This window comes from Oryzias melastigma, linkage group LG14 (assembly GCF_002922805.2).
Source record: "Oryzias melastigma strain HK-1 linkage group LG14, ASM292280v2, whole genome shotgun sequence".
Taxonomy (NCBI): domain Eukaryota; kingdom Metazoa; phylum Chordata; class Actinopteri; order Beloniformes; family Adrianichthyidae; genus Oryzias; species Oryzias melastigma.
The window spans coordinates 931,992-958,525 of record NC_050525.1 but is presented as its reverse complement, the minus strand read 5'-3'; the positions used below and the strand labels follow the sequence as shown (position 1 = coordinate 958,525).

The window sequence follows — 26,534 nt, the reverse complement described above, 5'->3', positions numbered from 1 at the left end:
TCTGAAAAGATTTTACCTTTTTTGTCATAATGTTTATTGTCCACTAGGAGAAAGCCAAAATATTGATTTTGCAATGTTTAGTCCTGTGATTGACTCTCTATGGGTTCTTACCAAGTATTGATCTTTTATTTTGGTTTGAGGAGGCTGTAAAAGGTTATATTTGTCATCCTTTGGTGAGACGTTCCTTTGGCGGTAGATAGGGGGCGCACGTTGCAAGAATGGCTCCAATGTGCCTGGTAGCTACTTGAAAAATTTAACTTTTGGTCTGTTCTTTACAACAATTTTGTACTAAGTAGTGGCACTGTTGTTCATGTTTACTAATGTTAATAATGTTGCTACAAATGGTTATTTTATTAGTCGACTAATCACCGATTATTTTTCCGATTAGACTAATTGGGTCATACATAAAGTGGATGTAAGACACATTTTTACACATCATTAGCTTTAAACTAGCTCAAATAAAGACAATTAAGATGATAGTTTATTAAACTTTATTGAATCCTGCAGCCTCTGTCCTTTATTAATTTCTGGGATTAAAACAAGATTAAATCTAATGATGTCGGCATCTGAAACGAGGAACTATTTTTCACTAGAGATAAAGTTTTGGTCTCACTGACTCAAATATAAAAAAGTGCATTTTGTGGTGCTGAACAACTTTGTTCAACTTTACTACACTGTGTCTCCATAAAATATAAAGTAACGACTCATCGACTATTAAATTAGTAAATTGACTAATTATGGCAGCACTAATCCTTGACACTGAACTTTGCAAATAATTTCAATTCTATTGGTGTCAATTTTTGTCAAAGACAGTATTACTGAATTCAGCAATGTTGCACAAAAGTATCTATTATTTGTTGCACAAAGTTGTTTTTATTATGGTTGTGTTCAAGCTAAAAATAAATGGGGATACATTTTCCCCGAAATTATATTTTCTTCTCTAAAATTTGAGTTATTAGAGACCATTTTTACCATTTATCGCAGTATTGCAATATCACCGATATTGTGAGCCGTGTATCACATCGTATAATGAGGTACTCGGTGATTCCCAGCCCTATTGCCCATATTTTTAGTTTACACTTGAATTCTCAACCCTTTAAAGGTGACCTGCTCTGCTGTAAAGTCTTTAAAGGTTACTGCAGTGGTCCTGTCCTGGCAACTCTTACACCTGTTGCTTTCCGTTTCACTTCTTTATAAACATGCTTTGTATCTTTTTTCTCCAGATCTTTACCCCTTCAAAGCTCCTCCACAGATTCCCCACAAAAGCATTGAGGCACCATTCTTTTAGCTACAAAGAATCCCTTTTAAAACTCTGTCTCTGATATTTCAGTGAAACATTCCTTGAAACCCCGTTCGAGGGCTCAAATCAGCTAATAAATCACTTAATCCTTGCCTGCTGCTTTTCTGCAGCTCTGAGTGGAGCATTGTGTGACTCTTCTGAGGGTTTCGCCTTTAGAGTGCTCCGTACTATCCTAATGTTCACCTCATAGTGTGCGTGGATCAAAGGAGGGCAGAGTGGAGGCCAGAAACTCAAGCACATGGCCTTTTCACCCCTGCACCCACTCTCTGTCATTAATCTGTTGGGTTATAACACGCTCCCCCCATGCCTGCTGCATATTTACTCAGCTGACCCACTGCTGTTTGATGTTCTGGAGGAGTCGGGCAGATCTCGCTGGTGGCTCGCAGTCTCTCTTCCACACGCACATTCCTGTGAGCCACTTGTCATCTATGCAGCTCAGTGAAAGTGTAGAAGGTGGAGAATTGATGCCAAAGGCAGCAGTGGTTAACATGCAAGTATCATGGTGCTGCACTTCACAGGGATGGAGGCAGTATCAGTCGACTGATTCTCATCTCTTCTTTCTGCAAGAGCCTCAGAAATCTTCCAGATGAGTCCTGTCTGTGTTTCTTTCGATCCAGAGTAGTCGGTGTGTTTGTTTGTCAGAGCCAGAGTCCCTGCTATCAGGCTGCTCACAGGTAGAATAACCAGATCCAGGTCTGCAGTATCCATCTCAATCTCCAATGTAAATCAACATTTTTGTCCTCCCAAACATTTTTTTGTCAGCAATCTCTTGATTTTTGTCTCCTAAATCTTTTATCTGATGTGCTCATTCCAGCCCAGCATTTTTTTATTGTTCTGTTGTCTTTGACACCAATTGCCTTTTATGTGCTGCTTTCCATATCCATCTGTTTATAAAGCCATCGGTCTGTTTCTAATTACACAGTCTGCTCACTCCAGAACCTTCCTCATGGCCAGATATTGACATAGAGCCTGACAGAGGCTTATCCAAAGGGGAAACAAGATGTTGGCTCATGTTTCTGATTCCTGGCTGGTCAGGGACAATGTGTTGAGAGTTTACTAAAGCCTTTGGTGCAGAAGGAGACACATTTATTTGTTCTAAACAAATCTCAGGGGAATTGAATGATTTTTCTCATGATCAGCCCTGACCAGCGACGGATCCAGCAAGGTCCCACCTTTCCATTTTTAAAGCAATTTTTTTTTCCCTGTTTCCTGAGTATTTTGTAATTGTCTTATGGAAGTTTAAAGTTCTTCATCATGGATAGTGAGGGGATTAAACAACAAGTAAAAAAAAAAAAAAAAAAAAAAGCAGTGTAGCTTTTAGATCCCCCAGCCCCTCAGAATGGCTGCTGTAGCTGTCATGGGAGTTACATTTTGCAGAACTAAGTTTTATCCTGGATTGACGTTCTGGATACTCGTCTGTTGTTCTCCACTCCCCATCCCAGCGCGCTCACAGCAGGGACCCTCAGGTTTACAAAGTTCATCAATATTCAGCATCTTTAGGAAGCAGAACCTCTCATCTGCTGGCTGACCAAAGCATGTTACATTATGCAATCTGACTAATATTAGCTATTTTAAAGTTTTTCTACTTCAATCTTTAGTTTGTTCTTTCAGAAATTGATTTTCCATCTTTTTCCTTTAACAACTGTGAAGTAAGTTTGAGGTCCTATTTTCAAAACTCAGTGCTTTCTATGGATCATGTTGTTTGATAAGAAGTTTGTTAGAAACTGTTTAAGGTACTTCATGTGTTGAGGATGAGGACATCACGATTCCCAGGACCTGACATGCAAAACAACGGATTTCACATTTTGGAAGGGATGTTAAAGATACAGATACGTATAAAAAATTGATCGAGCTCTGAGAGTAGTTGCATCATGGGTTGAAAACCACAAACACAAACCACATTTTGTTGGTAAAAATATATACAATCGATCAGGAAATAAATATTTGATTTCTGTCAAACTCTGTCAGTTCCTCTTCCTGTCGTGTCTCTATTGTTGTGTTTTTATGATCATGTGATGCAAACAAAAAAACGCCCAATGGTAAGCTTCCTTCTACCAAGTCAGGTCAATTCCAGTTGACTGAAGTTGAACCAGATTTGTTCACTAAACAAATGATAATCTTTTTTTTCACAGCTCTGCAACTATATCTGAATAAATGAATACGACTCACATTTTAACCACAAAGAACTAGAGTGTCTAAAAGACCCAAAATACAGATTTGAATGTTTAAAGTTATGTTCTTCAGACATTTATCTTGTGTTGATTAAAATATAAAGTGCCAGTAACTAAACAATGAAGTCTTTCTCTGTTAAAAGACCTTTTCATTTATAGTTTTAAATGCCAAACCTATTATAAATCACTAGATTGTTTCCATTTAGGTAAAATAGTTGGACTGATGCTACTGACACAAAGTTTGTTGAAAAACTCTGGAATTTCATTTGATGTCTCAGTAATAATGTACACAGAGTAACAGAAAAAATCTGAAGTGTAGACATTTCTATCTGTACCTACTATGTCAGTATATTGTCTCTTATCTATCAAAAACTTTACTAAATGTTGCTATTAGTAGACGGCATTTATCTCAGCAACTATATTTAGTAAATGTTTTGGTTTCTACTCTCATCAGGTCCCAATCAGCCCAAAAAAAGCATATGCACATTTAAGCAGTGTACTTACATACTTCTCAATCCACACTTTGAGAGTTAAACTCCACAACTCCACAGCCCCTACAGCTACGGCCAGCCAATAACACAAATGGGACTCATAACTGAAGAGCTTCATCACCAGCACAGATGTCAGGCCTCATTGAGATGTTTTCAGTTCTTGGATCCCCTTCGTCCTCGTCAGATGATGTTGACAGAGGAGTTCAGTTTGAGCATTTCTGGACGCATTCGGTCTGACTAACCCTTTAACACCTGAGGCGTCCTCAGTGACTCTAACACAAAATCTTTAACATACTGGAACTTTTCAACCTTCGAGCCGCTTTTCTCCTTCAGACTCTACTGGAATTATCTTGCTAACAGTTGAAAAGTTACAGTAAATCAAACAACACAAACTCTGAAGCTCCAGTGTTAAAGGGTTAAAGTGAACCAGACTTCGTTTCCCCCAAAAATCAGCACAAATTTTCAGTCTGAATAAACACAAGTGGATCCTGGTCCAGGACCAGGATCCACTCTCAGACCCGTCTTTGAAGGTGGTCTCAGTTTGTTTCCAATCAGACTAAGCTTTGGTTTGCTCTGAGATTTCTCAGTCTGAATACAATCCACTCTTGGAGCAGAAAAACTGGACTAAAACGGCCACCGTGCTTAGTGGTCACGTGATATAAACAAAGTAGGAATGAAGTAACAGGACAAAACTAAGGCAAGGATTGTTGTGTTATCAATGAGGAAAAAGTCTCCAACTGGTGACTTGTTAGAAAGTTTCATTAAAACTTGGTAAAAACACTTATTACACGTGGGGCGATGAGTTGGGAATACCAAAAAACATCAAAAAGTGACATGGAGGGATCCCGAATGTCAACATGAGACGCCCCGGGAACGAGGACGTGTTGTTATGGAAGCAAGAGAGCTTAGACCAGGAGAGAGAGATGTAGAGGATTGAATCAACTGGTCGATGCGCCACTAAAAACAATGCAAACATCCAAATAAAGCGCTGCCTGCTCACAGCTCCAGTGTCAAGTTTCATTTTTTTTCTTCCATAAGAGTGACCGCGACTTCTGTCGCAGTGAAATCCAGCCGCACAGCTTGTCTCTCCAGCCAGAGCGGCGTTCTGCCTCCAATTCTTTTACCAGAACACTGTTCCGGACCGATACGGCTTACTTTCACCCCTGATTGTTAAATCACAGGTCCCCAACCTCCAGGCCGCGAACCAGAATTGGTTCAGTACCATGACGCGTTGCGCACCAGTACCCAAACCTGGTACCAGTACCCTAACCAAGGTTAGGGTACCGGTTCTGGACACGTCCCGAGGACCAGAGCGTATCCGGCACTGCATCTGGGACCACTTCTCGAGGGTTGCAGACCCTTGATGTTACAAACAGCCAGCACATCAAAAAACAATGAGTTAGGGACACCCAAAACGTCAAAGAGTGACACAGAGCATTCCTCAGCCAAAGGCCAATATATGACGAGTTGAGGATGAGAATCTGTTGAAGCAGCAGTACAAAGTCTGTGTGGCTCTGCAGAGTAATAACGTTTCAATGCGTGAACCATCACGACAAGGATTCCAAAGGCTTCTATAATTCCCATCTCTTGTTGCTTTGACCCGCCCTCATAATTCCTGGCCAATGAGTGAAGAGATCTTCAGTCACTTGGTTTGTGTACAAGCTTTGTTGCAGAGCTGGATAGTGCACTTGATGGCAGTCTGAATACAGGCCTAATGTAAGGTTTAGGACTGAATCTGAAACAAATTAGCAGAATCTGTCCAGAACAAATCATTTTTCCAGTCTGAATAAACGCTAAATGTGTTTATACTAAAAATCAGCACTCAGCTGGTAAAAGGTGCTTGCTGGTCAAAGAGCTGTTAGGACTTTTAGGCTCCTTTTGAAAAAGTTATAAACTCTGAATCTAGGAATGACAACAATGTCAAGTTTGCTGGCGAACATCATAGTGTTAAATTTACCTTGGTTATAAAAGACAAAACCTGAGGTCTGATCTAAGTGTGCATTTCTTTTTCTTCATTTTCTTGGTGCAGAAGAAAGAGCGGGAGTGTATGCAGCTGCGTATCGCGGTGCTCCGCAGTGAGCTGCAGAGACAGAGGAAGGCACTCGGCAGAGAAATAGACATTCGACAGAAAGAGAGGCTACAACTGCAGAAAAAAGGTAAAGTGCACATGAATACTTTCAAACCACACCGTTATGTTCACTTGTAATCCTGTTCAGGGTCATTCTGCTGAAAACAAAATGAAAATGTAACCATTCATATCTGCATTGAAATACAAGTTGTGTTTAGTTGCTGGAACCAATGTTGTTGTGCTCTTACTCTTTGACCATCTCTACAGTCTTTCCTGTTTGGAGAATAACAGTTTTGTAGTCATAAAATGAATATTTGACCCCGATGATATTTCTGAAACGATCATTAACAAAAGGTGCAAATCAGGAAAAACTTCCTCCAGGTAATTTTTCTGTTTTTGGTGTTCTTAATATGACATGACCTGTAAAAACTGCTTCCCAAGACCTTTTTCACATTGGAAAAAAGAGCCTCTATCATTGTTTTTTATTACTTTGTCATTTTTCCATTTATTTAAGCCAATACGTAAAGACAATATTAAGAAATGAGGAAGCGGTTTACTCACCAAGCCATTCAGGCTTAACAATTAGCATGAATGCTGCACGTGTTTGCACATAGAACCTTACATAATACGAGAAGTTTGTGTAGAATATGACTTTCAAAAATTGTGCTTTCATTGAACCTCTAACACCCCACCACTTAATCTGAAACTGAAAGAAGTTGCCTCAATGCTCCTCTTTCATGGGCGGTCTCCAGACTCCACTGGTGTCTTGAAGAATAGATTCTGGTTATAAAATGTCTTTAGGATGAATTAGCTCGCAGCTGTTAGAACAAAATCAAACTTTTGGGGGTTTCCAAAGGTGCAGACTTGAAGCCATTTGCTCTCTAGCTGTGTTGTATTTTCAGCTTTGTGTTTAACTTTTTTAATCAGCGCTAAAACATTAATCGTTTTCTGTGTAAAAACAACTTTCAGTTTCAGACAAAATTCTTTTGGAGTCAGATTCACACAGCAGCTGACTTCCTGCCTGTATGGAGGGTGATCTGCAGCATAGTGTTTGCTTTGTTTGACCTCCTTTCACATTGGAGACTGGTATGATTTTATCAAATGCAGTTTCATTTTTTTGGCTTGTTATACAATTTGGATGAAGAAAGATCACTTGCACATTCTAATATGGCATAGTACCAGTGCTTTGTCCATTGATCAGCCACAGCTTATAAACAATCAACAGTGAGTGTACGCGGCATTGATTACCTCATTGTAATCACTCCTGTCAGTGAAGTATAAAGAGAAGTGTGATTGCAACCAAGTACACAATGTTCATCCATGGTTGAAAAATGAATATTTCCTAATTGAAGTTGAGGGTTACTATGCCTGATTTTCAGTCAAACCGTTCCAGCGGTGAAAGAGTCTAATTGGTGGCAGAATGTAACCCAGCATTAGACAGACATGTCCTGTACCAGTGCCAAATGAGCCGATAGTGAACAGTTGATACGCAGAGCTTTCCCTGAAAATATTGTCTATCACTCTGACCTAAGTGGCACAAAGGAAATCGTTGTAGACATGCAGATCTTTTTCCAGTATTGTATCATCGTCATGACGATGGACAGACCCAAAGAACAGTAGAGCATCCGTACCATCCTGGTAGCTGTAGGTGTACATAAACGGGTAACACATGTTTGATAAATTAAAATAAACGTATTTATTTCTTTAATTCTCCCTACAGGTTGAATTGAGGTATTACAGTTGAATTTTGTGATTGGTCAGACTATGTAAGTTTCAGAAGTTTCATGCCATGATGTGCAGCTCCAGTAATGATAACAGTCCTGCCCCCCAGCCCCACCCATCTGACTGGATTTTTTAAATTTCAGCTGTGGGTGGAGTCAGCGTCCAACGTCCCTGTTTGGTTACCCTTTAAAGCCAGTATTTCTACAGAAGCCCAATGCCTCTTTATTCAGGAGTGCTTTAAGTATCTTAAAGTGTCATTAGTTGTCCTGCACTGTAGTGTGTGAAATGTATTCTCCGCATTTGACCCAACCCCTGGGGGAGTGGTGAGGTGCAGACACAGCCGCACTCAGGAACCATTTGGTGGTTTAACCCCCCAATCCTGCATGCCAAGCAGGGAGGCACTGGGTCCCGTTTTTAGAGTCTTTGGTATGACTCTACCTGGATTTGAATTCATGACCTTCCAATCTCAGGGCAGACACTCTACCACAAGGCCACTGAGCTGGTCCTCATTATATGATGAGGACAGCTGAAGGTTTTGACTCCTGTTTACCACCTGAAGACATCCTGAAAAGCACGTTCTGCAGAGGCCGTAACCTGCTTTTTAAATGTTTTTAAAAGACTCTGCTGTGTTTGTGTCTGATACTACAAAGAACCATGAACGGTCTGTTTGAGTCATTACTGGTCAGAACTGTTATGGCAACAAAGAAGTCATAGACGGTATTAAACAGATGGTTCTAATGTGGAAACTGATCAACGTGTTTGTTGATTAGATCAGAAGCACATGTTTGATTTATTTAAACATTTTCACACATTCCTCTCTATTAGATCCAGGTATCGTTCTAAGTGTTATTGACAGTGTAATAGCTTATGTAAATAAGCAGCTTGAGTATCAACTGTTAACCTCCAGTCCTCACGCTCCTCAGGATCCCACGTGTCGCCGGGTGTGAGGTCCTCCTGCCTTTCACACATTCACTGGGGCCTTTGGCAAATAACTCCTATCAGTGTTTTACTTCCTGCAAGCTGGCTTCTTTCAAAACAAGAGCCTTTCAAACCCAAACAGACTAGTGGCTTTGCTTTTGCGGGCATGCATGCGTGCATGTTTGAGGAGAAGAGGAGATAAAAGTATCCAGTTTTTTCCTCCAGTTGTAATTAGAACGGCTCTGCAGACATGCTGATGCCTGTCCTGTCTTTATGCTCTGTATGGTTTTGCACTTCCTTTTCACAATCCTGGACACTTTTAGTACAATGAGCACAAGAATAGATTAGCAGTCTGAATCATCTTGATGACAGGTTAATACCAACTGATTTACAATAGCACTAAAGATGTAGCGGAAGTGAAAGAAAAGCTCATGTCTGGAAGTCTATTGGTGATGGTGGAGGTGCTACTTTTGATCACATTCTTTACATCTTCTGTGTTTCACATCATCTCTACTCATACAAATAAGGTCCAGTTTTAGGTCTTATCATTGTGATTTTAAATGAAAATTCATTTTCCTTTCCATCAATAAGGTTAAAATGTGGTGGGGTCATCCTTTTGCCACCATTCCTTCCAGTACACTTCTTTCCCGTTTACTTTCAGCTGATGATATAAACCAGGCTTGCGTGCTGTATTTTTATTTCAATGGTTGGTATTTGCACCCTCTGCAGTAAAGCCACAGCTCTTGACCAATGAATGTCAATGGTTGAAGTTTTCCATTGGTGTGAAACCCTTTTTAAAGGTATTGTGTGTGAAGGTATTTGTCCCCTCAGAGAAATCACATTAAAACCATCATGATGAAAATGCGTCATATTGCTAAGCTGCCTGCCAGGCAAAGCGCCACCTTGACTTATTGTTCCGAGATCTACATTACCAACTTCTAGAGCGTTTCAGTCACTCCCTATTTTTTTTCTTGGGCAAATATTTTTAGACCAGGAATGGAGGAAACCAAGGCCATGATATCTATTAAACTTTCATAAGCCTATTTATTCGGTTAGACACCTGCGTAATATTTTCCATTTGCAGTGTTTGGATGGGGATTCTGTACTCATTTCAAGCATTATTTAATTTATTTTTATAGAATGGGCAAGTTCACTCTTACGTTTCTATGTGTCGTATTTTCCACCTAAATTGAAGTTGGCGAGTCAATAAAATCTAAACTATGTTGCGCCTCCACCTCTGTGCTGGACAGCAAGCTGGTAGATTTTGCCAACATGGGGATAGACCAGATGACCAAACTACTTTCTCTGTAATTTTCTATACACTACTCACAATAAGTTTGAGATATTGTGTAAAACTCCATTGATGTGATATATACAGTGTTTGTTTTACTACAGAGTGACTTTTTGGGATAGGATGGCAATTGTATTGAGGTGATAGACACACCTCATTTAATGTTATTGAAGCCAAAACCCCCCAAAATTTAAAGAAAAACCCTTTCAATGGGGCATCAATGTCAATATTCCATGGGTATAAAAAGCTGATTTATCCAGTAAGTCATTCCAAGTTCATTATTTAAACAACCACGAACACACAACATCACTTAGTGAACGAGTAGTCCAAGTTAGGCCATTTCTCTCTAGAGCCAGTGCTGACATCTTAATTTATGCTTTTATAATATCAAGAAGAGAGTACTGTAACACTCTTCTTTCTGGCGTACAGAAACCACTCTTAATTGTGTGCAGTTTGTCCAAAACTCAGCTGTACGCCTTTTAACTGTCAGCGATAGTGGGGTTGACTTCTGATCATAAGATTGCAGGTTTGATTCCTGCCTTGACTGGTCATGTCTTGAAATGTCCTCTAACAAGACACTGAACCCCACATTGCCTTTGGTGGTTATAGGTTGGCACCAGTGTTCAGCAGCGACTATTGAAATACTCGCCAACTAATTCAATAGTCAATTAGTTGTTACTTTATATTATCAGAGTTTAGTAAAGTTGAACAAAGTTGTGAGCGTTCAGCACCAAAAAGTGTACTTTTGTTGTATTTGAGTCATTGATATCAAAACTTTATCTTTTGTTAAAAATAGTTCCTTGTTTCAGATGCTGACCTCATTTGATTTAATCTTGTTTTAATGCCAGAAACTAATGAAGGACAGAGGCTGCACGATTCATTAGAAGTTTAATAAACTATCATCTTCATTGTCTTTATTTGTAGTTAAAGCTAATGATGGTTAAGATGTTTGTTTTATATACAGCTTTTTAATGACCTTATTAGTCTACTAATTGAAAAAAAATTATTGGTGATTAGTCGACTATTAAAATAATCATTTGTGGCAGCACTGCATCAGTGTGTGAACGTGTGTCTGAATGAATGAATGGGTCTGTGACTGTTAAGCGCATTGGGCCTTTGAGGAAGGTAAAAAGGCACTTTACAAGTATACCCCATTTATCAGAGAAGAGGGAGCACTTCACACTTAGAATCTCTGCACCGGCTCCCTGACAGCTTTAGGTTTGTTTTTAAAATTATTTTAATGCTTCATAAGAGTGTTCATGGTCTTGGTCCTTCTTTTATAACAGATTTGTTTCTAGTTTATGAACCTCCCAGTGCCGTTAGGTCCTCAGGTGTGGGCCTGCTGAAGGTCTCTAGAATCAGAAAAAAAATCCACACCGAGGCTTCATTCAGTTATTGTAGGCCTCGTCTGTGGATCAGCCTGTCTGAGGATGTGAGGGCCTCCTCCACTGTTGAGGTTTTTAAAAGAGACGAAAGACGCATTTACTTTACTCAGTTTTTAAGTAGATCTCGTATGTGGGGTCTACAGTAGTATTTTATTGTGATATTTTATATTTTATCATTTTTGCTATTCAAGTTGATTCATGGGTAGAGCTAAAGATTTGAGCCAGGAATTTGTGACGGGGGTGCAGCGAGGGATTTGTGTCGGGGGCGGAGCCAAAGGTCCGTGACAGGGGCAGAGCCAAAGATTCATAACGGGCCTATAAACAAAGTGCTTTGAGTCACTGCATATAAAAAATAGGGCAGGGGATGTGTATTTTTTTAAAAAGTAAGAAAAGTATGGAGAGAAAATAGACCCAATCCGATTTGTGGGTGTGTAATTCTTGTTTTGTGCTTAAACTAGGATTTGTGCGCGTGTATTCTTGATTTTTGCATAACTTTGGATTTATGCGTGCATAATCTTCATTTGTATCTCATAACATACGTTTTGTGCATAAGTAACACACATAAACACGTATTATCGTTTGATATTCTGACATTCTTCATTATCGGCTTTTGTTTTTAATCCAGTGAGCAGATATGAGGTCAATTTAAAGCCAGGATATTTTAGCTGAAATGAGCTCACACTTTTCTAGCAATGTTCTGCTTACTAGGGCTGGAAGTATCAAGCTAGGGGGCTAAAGTCTGCTAACTTGATGCTAATGTTTAATGGAATTTCCCATAGGACGGCTAATGCTAACGCTCGGTTGACCTAAACATGCTAACCAAATGAACATCTTTATAAACTCACAGGCATACATTTTCTAAACTATTTTAAGGAAATATTTTTAAAGTAACTATTTGTGGTTGAAAACATTGTTTTTCTTTCATTCTTTCTTCTTCTACAGGAATAAGGTGTAATACTATAGCTCGATCACCACCTAGTGGCCAAACTGAAACGTCCTCCAGGAGAAGCAGAACAATGTTTCCAATGTTAATGATCTGAACATTTTAGTTAGAACTTCTCCTTTAGAGAATCCATGTAACACTGGATGATATTAACAATCTCATTATTTCACTGATACATTTACAGTATGTGAACTGGATCAGATTAATATAAATAGATTCAAAACATTTAGTAGATTATTAATGTATTTCTAAACAAATGTTTATAATTGTGTAAACTCATAATTGAATTAAATTGAAGAATCGAAATAATTGAAAAAATCCGTAATCGATTCAGGCTCTTGTGAATAGACTCAAATCGCTTGTGGAAACCATAATTGATACCCAGCCTCTAGTCATTACACACCTTCAGGTTGGTGGTAGACAGTCAGATGTTGCAGGTGAACTTGGTGAGTCTGAAAGTGTCATCAGCAGACTTGTATCCACACACAGAACTACTGTCAGAGTTTGTGACAGATCCAGGAGTGGAGCCCCTCCAGTGACAGACCAGAACCAGAACCTAAGGACTTCTGGCCTCAGACATGGTTTAGCAAACACCACACAGCTGCAGGCCGTTTACCAGATGTGAGGGTACGAAGGTTAAAGACAAACCATTCGACTTCACCGCTTTGACTGGAATGACTGATACAGGTCATTCTACTGAAACCACCACACCTCTGTGAACATTTGCAATGGACTCAAGACCATGTGACCTGGACAATGCAGAATTGGTAAATGGCGTATATTTACATAGCACTTGTCTACCTTCTTTGAAGGCCCAAAGTGCTTTGAAGTCAGAGTCCTTTTCACACACTGATGACCGCTGCCTAACACTGACACCAATCCATAACCATCAGGAGCAATGTGGGTTCAGTGTTTTGCTCAAGGACACCCTGAGACATGGGTGGGAACCAAACCCTGCAATCGTCCAATCAGAGGTTGACCATTTTACCTCTGCACCACGGCCACTGACCACTATCCTGCTCTCTGTTGAGTGTCTGGTCATCTAGATTAAGTTTTGATGGTTGTCAGGTTTGCTGGAGAAGTTGTGGTAAACAATACACCGAGGTCAACATGACCCCGATGGTTGGCTTTGGTGGAGTAAGTGCAAATAGTCAGGCATCATCACTTTGCACAAAGCCAATTTGGTTCTTGTAGACGGTCCAGTCACTGGAGGTTCTTACCTCAGAGACATCATAGAACCATCATCATCCTCCAATTCCACCAGAACATCCCCAGCTTTCTGTTCATGGATGATGACGCTCCACCACACAGAGCCAGAATTATCACAGCTGGATTTCAGGAAGTAGGAGGGCCTCATACAGTATGCCCAGCAATGACCTCTGACCTGAACCCCATAGAGCACGTCTAGGACCAGCTGAAGCAGAGACTGGAAGATCAGACCTCCAAGTGACCTGCAGAACTGCATATAGCACTTGTAGAAGAGAAGAACGCCTAAGAACATCATTATGAGTTAGGGAGGAGAATGAGACATCGCTGTCAAGCTGTTATTGCAGCAAATGGTGGAAATATCTGCTATGGACATGAACAGTTTTTGTTTTGTGGGGATGTCTGCTCTTTATGGTCTGTGTTTTAGGGTCATAATATCAAACTAAGGAAGATTGTGTTTCTTCTCATTCATTGTTAGTACTTTTCTCATTGTATGTTTCCATTTCATTTTGGACTGATTTCTTTGCTTTTTTCGCATTTTTGTAATCATTTGCAGTTTTTCTAACTTCTGCTGTCATTAACTTGTACTTTAAAAATGGCCAATAAGACCTTTTTCCCCAAGCATTGCACGGTTTGAACTTGATTCATTCACTTGGACTTCTACTCCTGGAAAGATGGACAAATATTCCAAGTGTTTCCATCTTGCAAAAAGTCTTTCACACAGTGGAATACTGAAATCCAAATTGTTCTGAGATATTTTCATAACCCCGTCCAAACTAAAGTTCTTTAAAAGTTGCTTCTCTGAGGTCATTACCAATGAGGTTCATTTGTCTGGATAAGCCCCTTTAGTTTTAGAACAGAAATTTCATTTGTGTCCACAGTTAGAAACAGCACAACCTCAGCTTATCCTGTCAGGGGTCGCCACAGCCAATCAGCTTTACATGATATTAAAAAATGTCTATTTTCATATTTTAGAAAATGAACTCTGGAAATTATCAGTGCGTTGTGTGATTGTGGTTTGGTGTACCTTCCTGTACCAATCCACTGTATGAACTGGAACAGGTTAGTGGGATGAAAGAATGAGAAGATTGATGGTCAGAGCAGATAGGATTGAGCTGGGCATTACATAAAAGGAGCAATGGAGTAAACGCTCATGCTGTCTGTAGTGAAATATGTACCTGTATCATCACTCATGGCAGACGGATAGCCTGTCTCATATCTGTCTGATGCAATCTGTCTTTGCCACTAATCTGATTGAGATGTTTCAGCCTTTCTGTTTTTTTTCCCATCACACTTTCTCTTCGTACCCTTATAAGTTTAAGAGGCACATGGTGGGACTGAGAGTATGTGAAAACAAGCAGGTTCTGTGGCTCATCTGATCTACAGTTATGTGATAATTGAATATGCTTGACATACATGTTTGTGCCAGCTGCTCTCAGGCTTTTGGACAAAGGCTGGAGTTCATACCTAATTTGTTCACAAATAATCCAAATGTTACAGTTGCTGTTTACCTGGTGTTTCCTTGGCTTCTGTTGTCCACAAAAATGCAAAGCATTTGGTTATTTCATCAAAGTGGAATAGTTTGGTCTCAGTTCTGGATTTTTATGGCCAAGGCAAGTTTATTTGTATAGCACATTTAATGTACAGAGACCATTCAAAGTGCTTTACATAAAACATTAAAAGAAACGATCAAAAAAAATAGTAAAAATTTGATCATTAAAATAAGATGGAAGAAAGTACAAATATTTTAATTTAAAACAAGCATAGATAAACAGTGCAGATGTAAACTTTTGAATACATATTAATCAAATGCAACTGAGAACAGGTGAGTCTTTAACCTGGATTTAAATACACTGAGTGTTTCAGCAGATCTAAGGTTTTCTGGAAGTCTATTCCAGATCTGTGGTGCATAGAAGCTGAATGCAGCTTCTCCATGTTTAGTTCTGACTCTAGGAACTGATAAAAGACTGGATCCAGATGAGGTCAGTCAGTGCTGGACGATGTGGAAAAATGTATCACGAAATAAATTATTTTATATCACAATAACGATATATATCATGACAAAAAACAATCAAGTATATTTTCATTTATTAAAAAAGAACTGACTAGTTTTACTTTGAAAACAGGAAGCTTCACTGACACTTTATTTTGAAGAATTGTTTACTTCCGGTGACAGTAACGCTGCTCATTTGACTTTGTTTTAGTTCATGAATTAAAATCCAACATTATTCTGTATTTCAGAACAATCAATATTTTACTACATGATAATTTACTATATTATATTTATAAAGACCGTGAATCAGTCATTTGGACGTCGTGAATTTTCATATTTGAATTTTCTGGAGCAGATCGTGAGAATCTGAGCACCTGGATACTCATTACAGCTCTGTCCCATAATCCACACCATGAACTGTTCCAACAGCTTTTTTCTGTAATATGTACAGAGTAAATTCGTTCTGTAAGTATTTCCCCAAACTCATGCACTGAACTGTAAATACGGTAACATTATTAATGAGTATATTAGTATAAGTCAGTGTATGACGTGTTTTTCCCAACACTCCAATACCTTTGGCCATTTTGGTTCTGACTTGCTTTATTTGTGGCTTCCAGCTTATTTTGTGGTCCATGATGACTCAGAGGAACTCGATTTCAGTTACTCTATCACGTGATTGTCTGTAACAACTTTGATTTCTAAATCTGCAGGAACATGACAGTTTAAAAAAATCATGTATTTTGTTTTGTTAACATTGAGTGAGAGTTTATTTATATCAAACCATTGTTTTAGTTTCCTTAATTCTGTGTTTACAGTTTTTATAACTTTAAGATTTTTCCTGTGGACACTATACTTGTGTCATCAGCGTATAAGATGTATTTAAATTTGCTAGATACAATATGAATGTCCTTATGTATAATATAAAAAGCTTTGGCCCTAATATCGATCCTTGAGGAACTCCACTGTTTAAACTTAGCAGGGATGATTTAAAATGATCCATTTGTACGACCTGCTGCCTGTTCTTAATGTAACTGTTTAACCAATTTAATGCCAGTCCTCGTATTCCATGTCTCTCCAACTTTTTTACTAAAATGATCAATGGTGTCAAAAGCCTTTTTTAAATCGATGAACATGTAAGATGAACATGTAACTTATGTAAGTGTGAATCAAAGAATGTAAAGCAGCTTTACAATGCAAAACCACAAGACAGAGTTTCTTTGGGAAGAATCTCTTTTTAATTTGTCTTTATTTTCTCATATTTACATTTTTATGTACACACTGATTAGGTTTGGCCTATTTAATGATATATTTAGCATAGTAAATTAGGTTATAAACAATATAAATGATTGAAGAGAAATGACATGACAGACACTTTTCTATCGCACACACAGTATGTGTATTGTCATATCTCCCAGCTCTAAGGTCAGTCATGTATTTTGGTGCTAAACCATTCAAAGCTTTATAAACCAGTAACAGAACTTTAAAGTCTATCCTCTGACAGACAGGTAACCAGTGTAAAGACCTCAGAACTGGACTGATGTGGTCTACTTTCTTGGTCCTTGTGAGAACCCGAGCAGCAGAGTTCTGAATGAGCTGCAGTTTCCTGGTAAACATGTGGGGTGACCTCACTTATTTGTGACCGTACATCCATGGATGGTTTTGTTGGATCAGACCCTCATAGTAAAATGAGGCCAGAAAGGCCTTCTGCGTGGGAACCAGTCTGTCGGAGAAGCGTGGACTCCACACCAAAACGCTCTGAGCGTTCTCGGCACAGCGAGGTTAGCTGTCTGAGGGAAAAACCTCACCACTGATTTTTGTGTTAACAATCAAACCATAAAACATGGGATGTTTGGCTAAATGTTCTGAGAGCTGAAACTTCAATTTATCCCATTTATTTTTATAAATCTTTGTGGTTTTTACAGGGTGAGCCTGCCAGTCGTTCAGCTACACAACTTCCTCTGGCTGTCTCATCGCTCCACTCTTCTAAACAGTTTTACTCTCTTTTTGCCCTTTATTTTATCAGTATAACAGGTTCTTCTATCTGCACATAAATGTTCTTTTGGTTTTTATCTCAGTAAAATAACTTTTGTCACAATGTTGAATCTTTCAATTTACAGTGAAAGCTAGCCATTATGCACAAAGACCAGGCTGAAGAGGAATGAAAAAGAAAGTTGAAGGTTTAATGTTTTTCCTTTTTGTCTCTTTCAGAGGAAGAGTTTTTAGTGAAGGAGCAGAGTCTTAAAGAGGAAAGAGAATCCTTAACCACAATGCAGAAGGAGTGCACTGCCAAAAGGTGAGCTGTTGAATGGATTTTTTGGGATGGTCACATGAAGCTTTGTACACGAAGCTTCCTGATGCATTCTTCAGCCCTCATATGGGGTCCAGATGACCCCAGCCTTACACTGACGTGGTATCCATCCCATGACAAATGTGAATGAAGTGGACAGTGTTTCATGTCTGCCACGGACACCAGCAAAAAAAAGTCTCGTGAGGTCCAGATGACCCCACTCCCAACGTCAACATACCTAGTAAAGCACAAGGGTTGATGAACACCTGAAGGTGTTTGAGTCATCCAGGTCTGGGGTTTGATACTACTGGCCAACACCAAACTCTGGATTCTGCTAGACTGGAACTTGATGCTACTTTGGGGTTCAAATTGAGTATGCCTCTTAGAGAAATCTCATTGGTAAATGGTGTATACTTGTATAGCACTTTACTACCTTCGCTGAAGGCCCAAAGCGCTTCACAGTCCCATTCACACACACATTCACACACCAAAATTATCACTGAAAATTGTAATGAAAAATATAGCCAGTCATTAAAATACTTTGCATATTTTTTGAAAACAGTATATGACAAAAGTGTTTTTCACAGCTCTCCAGATGATTTAGTAAAGAAAGCTTCCAAAATATGTCAGAGTGTCTGTCCAAGAATTTGTTAGTAATGTGCAAAATAAAGTAAAGAAGGAGCTTATTACAGGAGTGGTACCTGATTGATAAATCATTTGCAAACTCAGTTCAAATAAGTAATCAGACATTATTTCTGCACATTGTCAGGTTAATGTAGTCCTACTTACCATCTGGTAAGAACTTGGCTGACAAGAACGTTTTTGTTATAGGTGTTTGTACCGGTATAAGTAAAACCGTTCTCGTCACCTCATCAGAACGGAGATCAAGCACATGAAGAAAGCCCAAAGAGAAACATCAGCACGTCTGCACACGGCTGCGAGGCGAGGCTCTGTGAAGCGCGTTTGCGTGAGCCTCTTGTTATGGGGTAACCACTTATATAAGCTGAAGTCTGTTGGACACCAGAATGATTCCAGATCAAACGTGTCTCACACCAGTCTATCTGCTCTCTCACTTGTGCAACCCTGCAACACACTGACAAAATGGAAGAAGTTTGAGATTTGTAGCCTCATGCAGAGCCAAATGGTGAATTTAAGTGAAAACTGAGTCTCTCTTTTTGGAGAGCATGGATCACATTCAATTACCATTTTCTTCTGAAATGCCTTTTCATGTGCACACAGTGACGGACTGTTACACAGACATGCATGCGAGGACACACACAGTCACAAACAGGACATGAAAGTAAACTTAAATGAACCACAGTGATATTGTCCTATTTTTAGCACTTGTCAGAACAGCTTAAACATTCTAACCACTCTGTTACTGTCTTCTCTCGTTCGCATTTGTTGCCAACTCAACAGCATTGGTAAAACAGTTTATAATGGGCACCTTTCAGATCACTCCAAATAGTCTTTCAGGAAACGATGTCAAGTAAAACAACAACTTCAGACACGTTTAGGTTCGCTGCCTCTGCATGAGTTTGCTTTGGTTGTTGGTTTGAGTTAAAATATTTCAGTTGAACTCGATAGGAAACTGCTTCTATTTGAATCTGTTGTTTGATGCTTATTTGGTACCTTCACATTTGTCTCACATTCAGGATAGAAATCTGGTGTTCTGGTTTACACCATAAAGATTCTCTCTAAAGCCCGTGTCAAAGTCGAGGCCCGGGGGCCGGGTCCAGCCTGCAGAATAATTATATCTGGCCCTCCAGATCATTTTTATATTATTATTATTAACGGCCAAATGATATCTAGCCAACATACTGGAGCAATACTACAATTATGGAAGCGGAGAGATCACTTAGAATTACTTCTAAGATAATAGGATAAAATAACCAAGGGCAAAACAAAGTAAAACAGCCAGACAACAAAACCCACTGAATCTCCCCAGACAGGCAAAGGGAACAATATCCCACAATTCCTTGGGCTACCAGACCTGACAGCAGGCCCTATGTGTCTGCAACCATCACTACAAAATTAACTACAAATCCCATCATACAATGCATCAGCTGCCTTGTCGGACGCCAGTATTGCCAGGATATGCGATTTCCTATATAGTATATAATTTTGACAGGATATATTTTATGGAGAGTATTTTTTTTATTTTTGTTTCGAGGAAAATACGTAAATAAAATATCACAGTTCAGGAGACCAGAGCAGGCTGTTTCTCTCCTTGCGTATTGAGTGAGCTCAGCTGAAGTCGGGAGGCTGGCTGCAGCCAGAGAATCGCCGCGGGGCGACAGGACAAAAACACTCGTATTACCAACTGATCAGGTCACTGAAAACGTCTCATGCCCAAAGTAGAGTTCCTGATTGGTAGATGCGACCTTTCAAACTTCAGGTATTTACATTTTGGCCCGGTTTGCGCCTCGTTGCTCAAATCGAGCACTGGCAGACATTCGCACTGCGGCGGTCGTTCAAATCGCGTCGCGGAGCTTCAATTCGCTTCAAAGTGCCTGTACAGTTGACCAAACAAAGATTTAATTATCTATTATACCATGGTCTGGGTGAATACTCGATTCTGATTGGCTGCTGGGTGTGCATTAAAAAGTGATAATGCACAGTAATAACGCACACCTAAAAAAGAAGTTCCGGTCACACAGACCAAACGTTCGATATCACTGCGCAGGCTTCTTTAAAACACATTTTTCCTTCATTGTCTGGACAAAACAAGCAGTAATGGATGAACTTTCTCTCTGAACTGATGCTTTATTCAACTTATTGTAGCGACCATCATTTATATTCCTCTCCTTTTGTAAGGTAAATTAATCATGACAAATTAGTTATTCTCCTTCTAATAAAACACCACTCGACATGAAAGGTGTAGTCTTCTGTTTCACCACAAGAGGGAGTTTCTGCTTTAGAGCAGCTCAGAAGAACGAACCTGCCGTGAAATGAAACACAGACAGAAGCTGAATCTGTTCTAGCTGCTCACTGAAGGATTAACGTCAGAAAAAGAAGAAAAATATCCTAATTTGTCCGGGTCTTTCTTTCAAAACAGCGACACTTTACCGCTGCAGCTGAGGTCTGTAACGGCTTCAGGCTTCATGCCGTGTTCCATGTCACCGTGACAACAAACCGCATCACGGATGATCAAATAGTCCGCTTTGTGTGAAAAAATGAGCTAAACCAAAGAAATAACAAGAATAAAGTACTAAATATTGATTAAATGTTTAGTTATTTTTTAAAGACCATGGTATAAGCGGGATAATACCCTCCGAAGAGTGCATTATGAGAAATTAACACACTTCACGGAGGCAACCGTCCTCCGCTTCGCGTCGGACGGTTTAGGCCTCCGCGTCGTGCGTTAATTTCTCATAACGCACACTTCGTCGGGTATTATCCCTTACTTAGGCGATTAGACAGCACAAAACAATATTCATAAGTCAACAAAAATCCAAATCATTCTGTCCCCACTTTTTTTTTACCAATATGGTATTAAATGAAAAGTGAGAAATAGTTGGTGAAATAAAACCTACCATTTTAATATAAAAAATATACTTCAACAAGATATTTGTTATTTTTGGGGAAATGGTCTCATTTGAAAATTAAGTAAACTTAAAGAATTTGTGAAGTAAATAGAATTTGACATGTATTCAGAGCAATAATACATGGTGAATTCCTCCCAATGCGCTGCTAATTTAAAACAAGGACGGCGGCTAAACTAAAGCCATGAAAATTGAAAAGTGAGTTTGTTGTCAGGTAAAAGAGCAGAAGAAACTGTAGTGTTTCAAAATGAAATTAAATCCGTACAGCCAGCAAACGGTTACTTTTAGTAAATTGGAAAATATGTGACATTTTGGTTCAGCAGAGCTGACGTTTCAGATGCTTTACGGGAAAGCAGCTGATAGATCCTGAGTAATGAGGAACATTGTTTTTTCATTAGAAAACCGTCTGCCTTAAACCTTTGGGTTCAGGCTACAAAAGCTTGGACCCAAAATGACATTTTTTCTTTTTCTCTGAGTTAATGGTTCCATAATTTCTTTATGTGATTTCAAAGTAAAATTAGATTTACAAATCTGTTTAATCCTCCAAAAGTTTTAGCCAGCCTGTATTTCTCAAATTGGCAATAGTTTGTCATGGCTTGTGAGATTTCTTTTTTATTTTTATTTCGCTCTCCCAAACACTTTTACAAAAACCTTTGTAAAACTATGATGGTGTTTTTTCTATTTCTTTGTTCAGTCCGACAGCACTGAATTTGGATTATGTACTTAAGAGAGGAACAAGCTTAAACAAGTTTGTCCTTCCCAAAAACAACTTTAATACGGAATACCGAAGACCAGTTTTAGTCCTCTGAAAAGGTCAGAACTTTAAATTAAATAAGGGTTTTTCTCTTAAAGGTTTTAATGTGCTAAGATTAAAGGTTATTAACCTACTGTGGAAGACTGTTTAAAAAGACTGTTGAAAGATCCACTCTGATGAAAATGCTGTTTTGTGTTGTGGCATTTTTCTGATGATGGAGGACATGTGTAAAAAAATGAACTCAAAATTGCATTTCTTTAGCATTTATTAGAGGTGAGAATCTTGAGGCACCTCACGACTCAATTAAGTTATGATTCAGGAGGCAGCAATTCGAATTGAAATGATTCGATTATTAAACAATTATCAATGCATCCTACGTCCGCATTTCTTTATAAATGTTTCTCTTTACTACAAGACAATAGACCAATAGGACTTTTCTCCACCAACGTGCATTTCTAAGTAAAGACAAGATCAGTAAACTTGTTTAACTTTTATTGAGAACGTAAAAATTCAGACTTGAAAAACATTTTGTTTTTTAATCCAAAGTCTTTCACAACATCAAAAGGGAAAAATATTCCCTGAACTCAACAACCTTAAATAAGATAATGTTACGTTTTATCATCAGACCAGCTTTCATGAACCCTCTTTAACTCAACTCTAACTAAATAAATAGTGTCTAGCTAGCCCAGGGGTCGGCGACCTTTAAGAGTAAAACAGCCATTTGGGCTCAATTTCTACTCATTCAAACCTAGAAGAAGCAGCATAGTCTTACTTTAGTCTTAAGACATTTGGATTTGCATTTATGACCTTCTTTTTTTGAGAGAATATGAATTGTGTCTATTTTTTGTCGCAAACAAAAGCAAAAATATAAACAAACTAGCATCTCTCAAAATGTGATTTTTATTTTTTTTTACACATTTGACAGAAGATCAAATAACTTATTTTCAAAATAAAAGATGCTCTGTGTCAAACAGGATCATCTCAGTGCAGCTCTGGACAGCTAGTAACAAATGTTGTGCAGCATAAGATAATATGCACTAACTCAAAAAACTTTTTACCAAAGTTTTTCTTTCCATATAAATCTGTTCATTCTGGAGGTAGAGTTGAACAAACAAGACATCTTCAGGTCAACAGGATGTAAAAACCTACATAGTTTATCATCTATGTGAACCTCAGACATCAATTTATACATTTAACTCATCTAAATTAAATAAATGCTAATCAAGTAATCCTTACTTTAAAGAATTGGTATTTTCTTTTTTTGTTCTTTTTCCTCTCTGTCCTCAGCAGTCTTACACTGCTGGGTTTTGTTATTTTAGTTTGGATCTTGGTAGTCTTAGTTTTCAGGCTTTGTTTATTTGTTTTCTTTAGGTAGTTTTGGTTAGACAGCCATTATCAGGAGCTGCTGATGGTCGACATGAGTTATTTTCTGTTTGACCAAGGAGCCACAATGGAGAGATTAAAGGAGCCGGCCCCCGGGCCTTGACACATGTGCTGTAATGGCTACGGAGCGTGGGGGTGGGGGTGGGGGGGTTGCTCCATGCCAACAATCCCGCCAACAACTCAAAGATGAATTTCTAATAAACTCCTGTCGCTCTGCAGAAACTATGTCCTAGAAAACAACGTTTTGATTTTGGCTAAAAATAATCATAATGAAAAGATCAAAAGATGATCGGAGAGCGAATTGAAAGACTGCTTAAGACTTTTTAAACTGTGCTGCATTCATTTGGAAAGATGATCTGTTGGACAGTTGAAAGTTTTATCTGTGAATGATGTAAACGCTGGTTAACTAACTCCAGTTCTGTTTATCCCACATTTTGGGACTTTAATGTATTTTCCATGGACAGAAAAAATATTCTTTTGTAATTTTGTTTCATCTTGTACTTTCACTTGTCAGTTTCGTTTCTGCCCTGCTTGACATTTGCTCCATTGGTGCCTGGTTAATTCCCGTAGCTCTAACTCGGTTCTGTTCTGCCACCTGATTTGTCATTGTGTCACGCTTGTTTGTTGGTTTGATCTCTTCAGAGAGCAGTTCCTCAAGTCAAACGCCCAGCTGACCTTCCGCTGTCGCCAGCTCCTCTCTGAGCTCTCATACATCTACCCCATTGAAATGGTAAGATCTTGAATGAGTACATTTGAATTCAGCTTTCAGTGATCAACCAAAAGCGGTCATATTTCTGGAACACATCCCCCCAAATCAAACAGGAATAGACGACCCACTGTAAATCTGTGCCAGACTGTCATTGCTTCTCTTTTGAACTTTCATCTTGTTTGAGTCTGTTTCTAATGGCTGTTCATTAGATGTTAATGTGAAACTTCTAACTTAATCCACAGGTCAACCAGTCAGATTATGTCATCTGTGGAGTGAAGCTGCCAAACTCTGACGACTTTCAAGGTAATTTTCAATGTCTCAGTGTATTGTTCAAGTTCTAGAAGAATGGTGGACTAATGGTTTTTTGTTCTGCTGATTCTTTGAAACGGTTTTTACCCACATGTTGGATGTCATTTAGGGCTTTAGTTATAAGTAATGAAGCACTTTACATGAATGAAGTATTCTTCCATTAATGATCTTTATGATTCTTTAGTATTCTGAGCCACAGCTCTGATTAATGCCAAAGCTGGAGACCGGACTCCTCAAGAGCTGGAGGCTCGTTTTCACGTTTGACCTCAGAAGTTGTTTTCTATCCATCTCACTGAGTGAAAGGGCCGAGCTTTTCTCCTTTTGAAATTCAATCTATCAATGCATCCAGATATCCACTGCTGAGCATGTTGGTTGTTTTGCTGTCATCAGATTTTCATCACCATGTTTTCAAATGACCTTCATACTTCTGTAAGACACATGTGCTTTTCTCCAAAAACCTGAACATGTGATCCAAGAACCCGGAGTAAAAGAAACATTGTCATCAGAGAAATCCACCAGTTCTTGGGGAAAAAAAGACATTTTCACATTTTGGAAAGATATTTAATGATGACATTTTAACCTTACATTGATATTTTTTCTCATATAGTTTCTTTTCCCATCTCATGCCATAATGTTATATATCACAATATAAATCAAATAACTATTTATCAAATGTGAACACTCTGTGGATCATAAGAGAAATGTGTAATCAACAGCAGGTTATTTGGATTTTATATTTAAATATTTATTTCTATCATACTCTAAACACTAGAGATGCACTGAAGGAGGATGATACAACTGCTTTTTCCCCAGAAAACTAAGAAAAACCATACATATAACAAACAAAATTGAAAATTAAGCAAAAGGTTTCAAAAGAGAACATAGATAAAACAGAACTCTAAACTGTTTGATCAAGTTTAACAGAACAAGCATCAGTTCACTTTCGGCTTAGCCCTTTCAGGGTTGCCACAGCCTAACAGCACCCACTGTTTCGCGTCAGTGATTTGGCAGAGTTTTTACCCCTTCCTGGCACAACCCTGGGTGGGAATCAGTGGACAACCCTGGGAATCGAACCCAGGGCTCCTGCGTGCCAGCCCTTCACCTAGCCCACTGAGCCACCCAGCCGCCTTTAACAGAACAAGCACAAAATTGATAAACATTTTTGTCAACATCGTGTGAATAAACTAAAATCAAATTCTCAGAATTTCTTCTGGTAGTTTAGACTGTGCAGGTCTGAACTTTGTTGTTTTTTCTCCAGAATTCTCATTTATTTGAGTCAGAGGTGGAGCATGCTCAATAGCACTGCTTGAAAACAGCCTGAAAACCAAGTTTTTAGTTATTGTTATAATAGACAACTGACATAAAATCTGCACCTTTAAGGGGGCGGACTCAGCACAACATCTGACAGGTCACAGTTTTTCTTGTAACGCTGGATCTTTAATGCTACAGACGCTGATAATGCACAGTAGAGCTACACTACACAGGCGAGTGATAATATTGGACCCTTCACAATAAAAGTATCACATAAGACTTATGTCTTATTGAGAAAAAGTTCTATCATGATAAATACTGTTATTGTTTTATTGCCCAGCCCTATGGCGAGTGGATTAACATAATCCAGTTGAGGTCTTTGAGACCCATAACGCTACTGCCTACATCATAGCCAATGACGGACAATGAAACACATGTCATGTTGACTCAGACGTCGCCCGGCCAAACAAGGTCTGTGTCAGGTGCTGCGGAACCAGAGCACCTTGATGAAAAATGGGCTACTGGAACAAGAAATGGTGTGAGAACAAGGATCTGGTGGAATGCTACTACTCAAGTAATCCTACTCGGAGAGGTTACATGCAGAGGATGTGGAGTGAATGGACGCTTTAAAACCCACAATCAAGGCTTACTGCCAACCAACTTCTAGCTCAATGTTCTAACATACACAAATGGCAACTGCTATCACAACTTTAGATCGTCGAGATTCAACACAAATACAACATCATGGGAGAGCCACAACACCAGGTCAGAGAGGAGGCTATACCACTCTCCCACCCAGAACTTAGGA

At 39.0% G+C, this 26,534-nt stretch overlaps 1 protein-coding gene across 2 annotated transcripts in view; it reads left to right on the top strand.

The window, feature by feature from the left end:
* Positions 1-26,534, top strand: part of uvrag (UV radiation resistance associated gene) — a gene marked incomplete in the record, with an annotated part of 124,105 nt that overhangs the window by 31,990 nt on the left and 65,581 nt on the right. For both annotated transcript variants that reach the window (XM_024266216.2, XM_024266217.2), the window contains 4 exon segments: positions 5,992-6,118; positions 17,697-17,781; positions 24,100-24,187; positions 24,409-24,469. In XM_024266216.2, coding sequence (XP_024121984.1) covers positions 5,992-6,118; positions 17,697-17,781; positions 24,100-24,187; positions 24,409-24,469 — 361 coding nt within the window.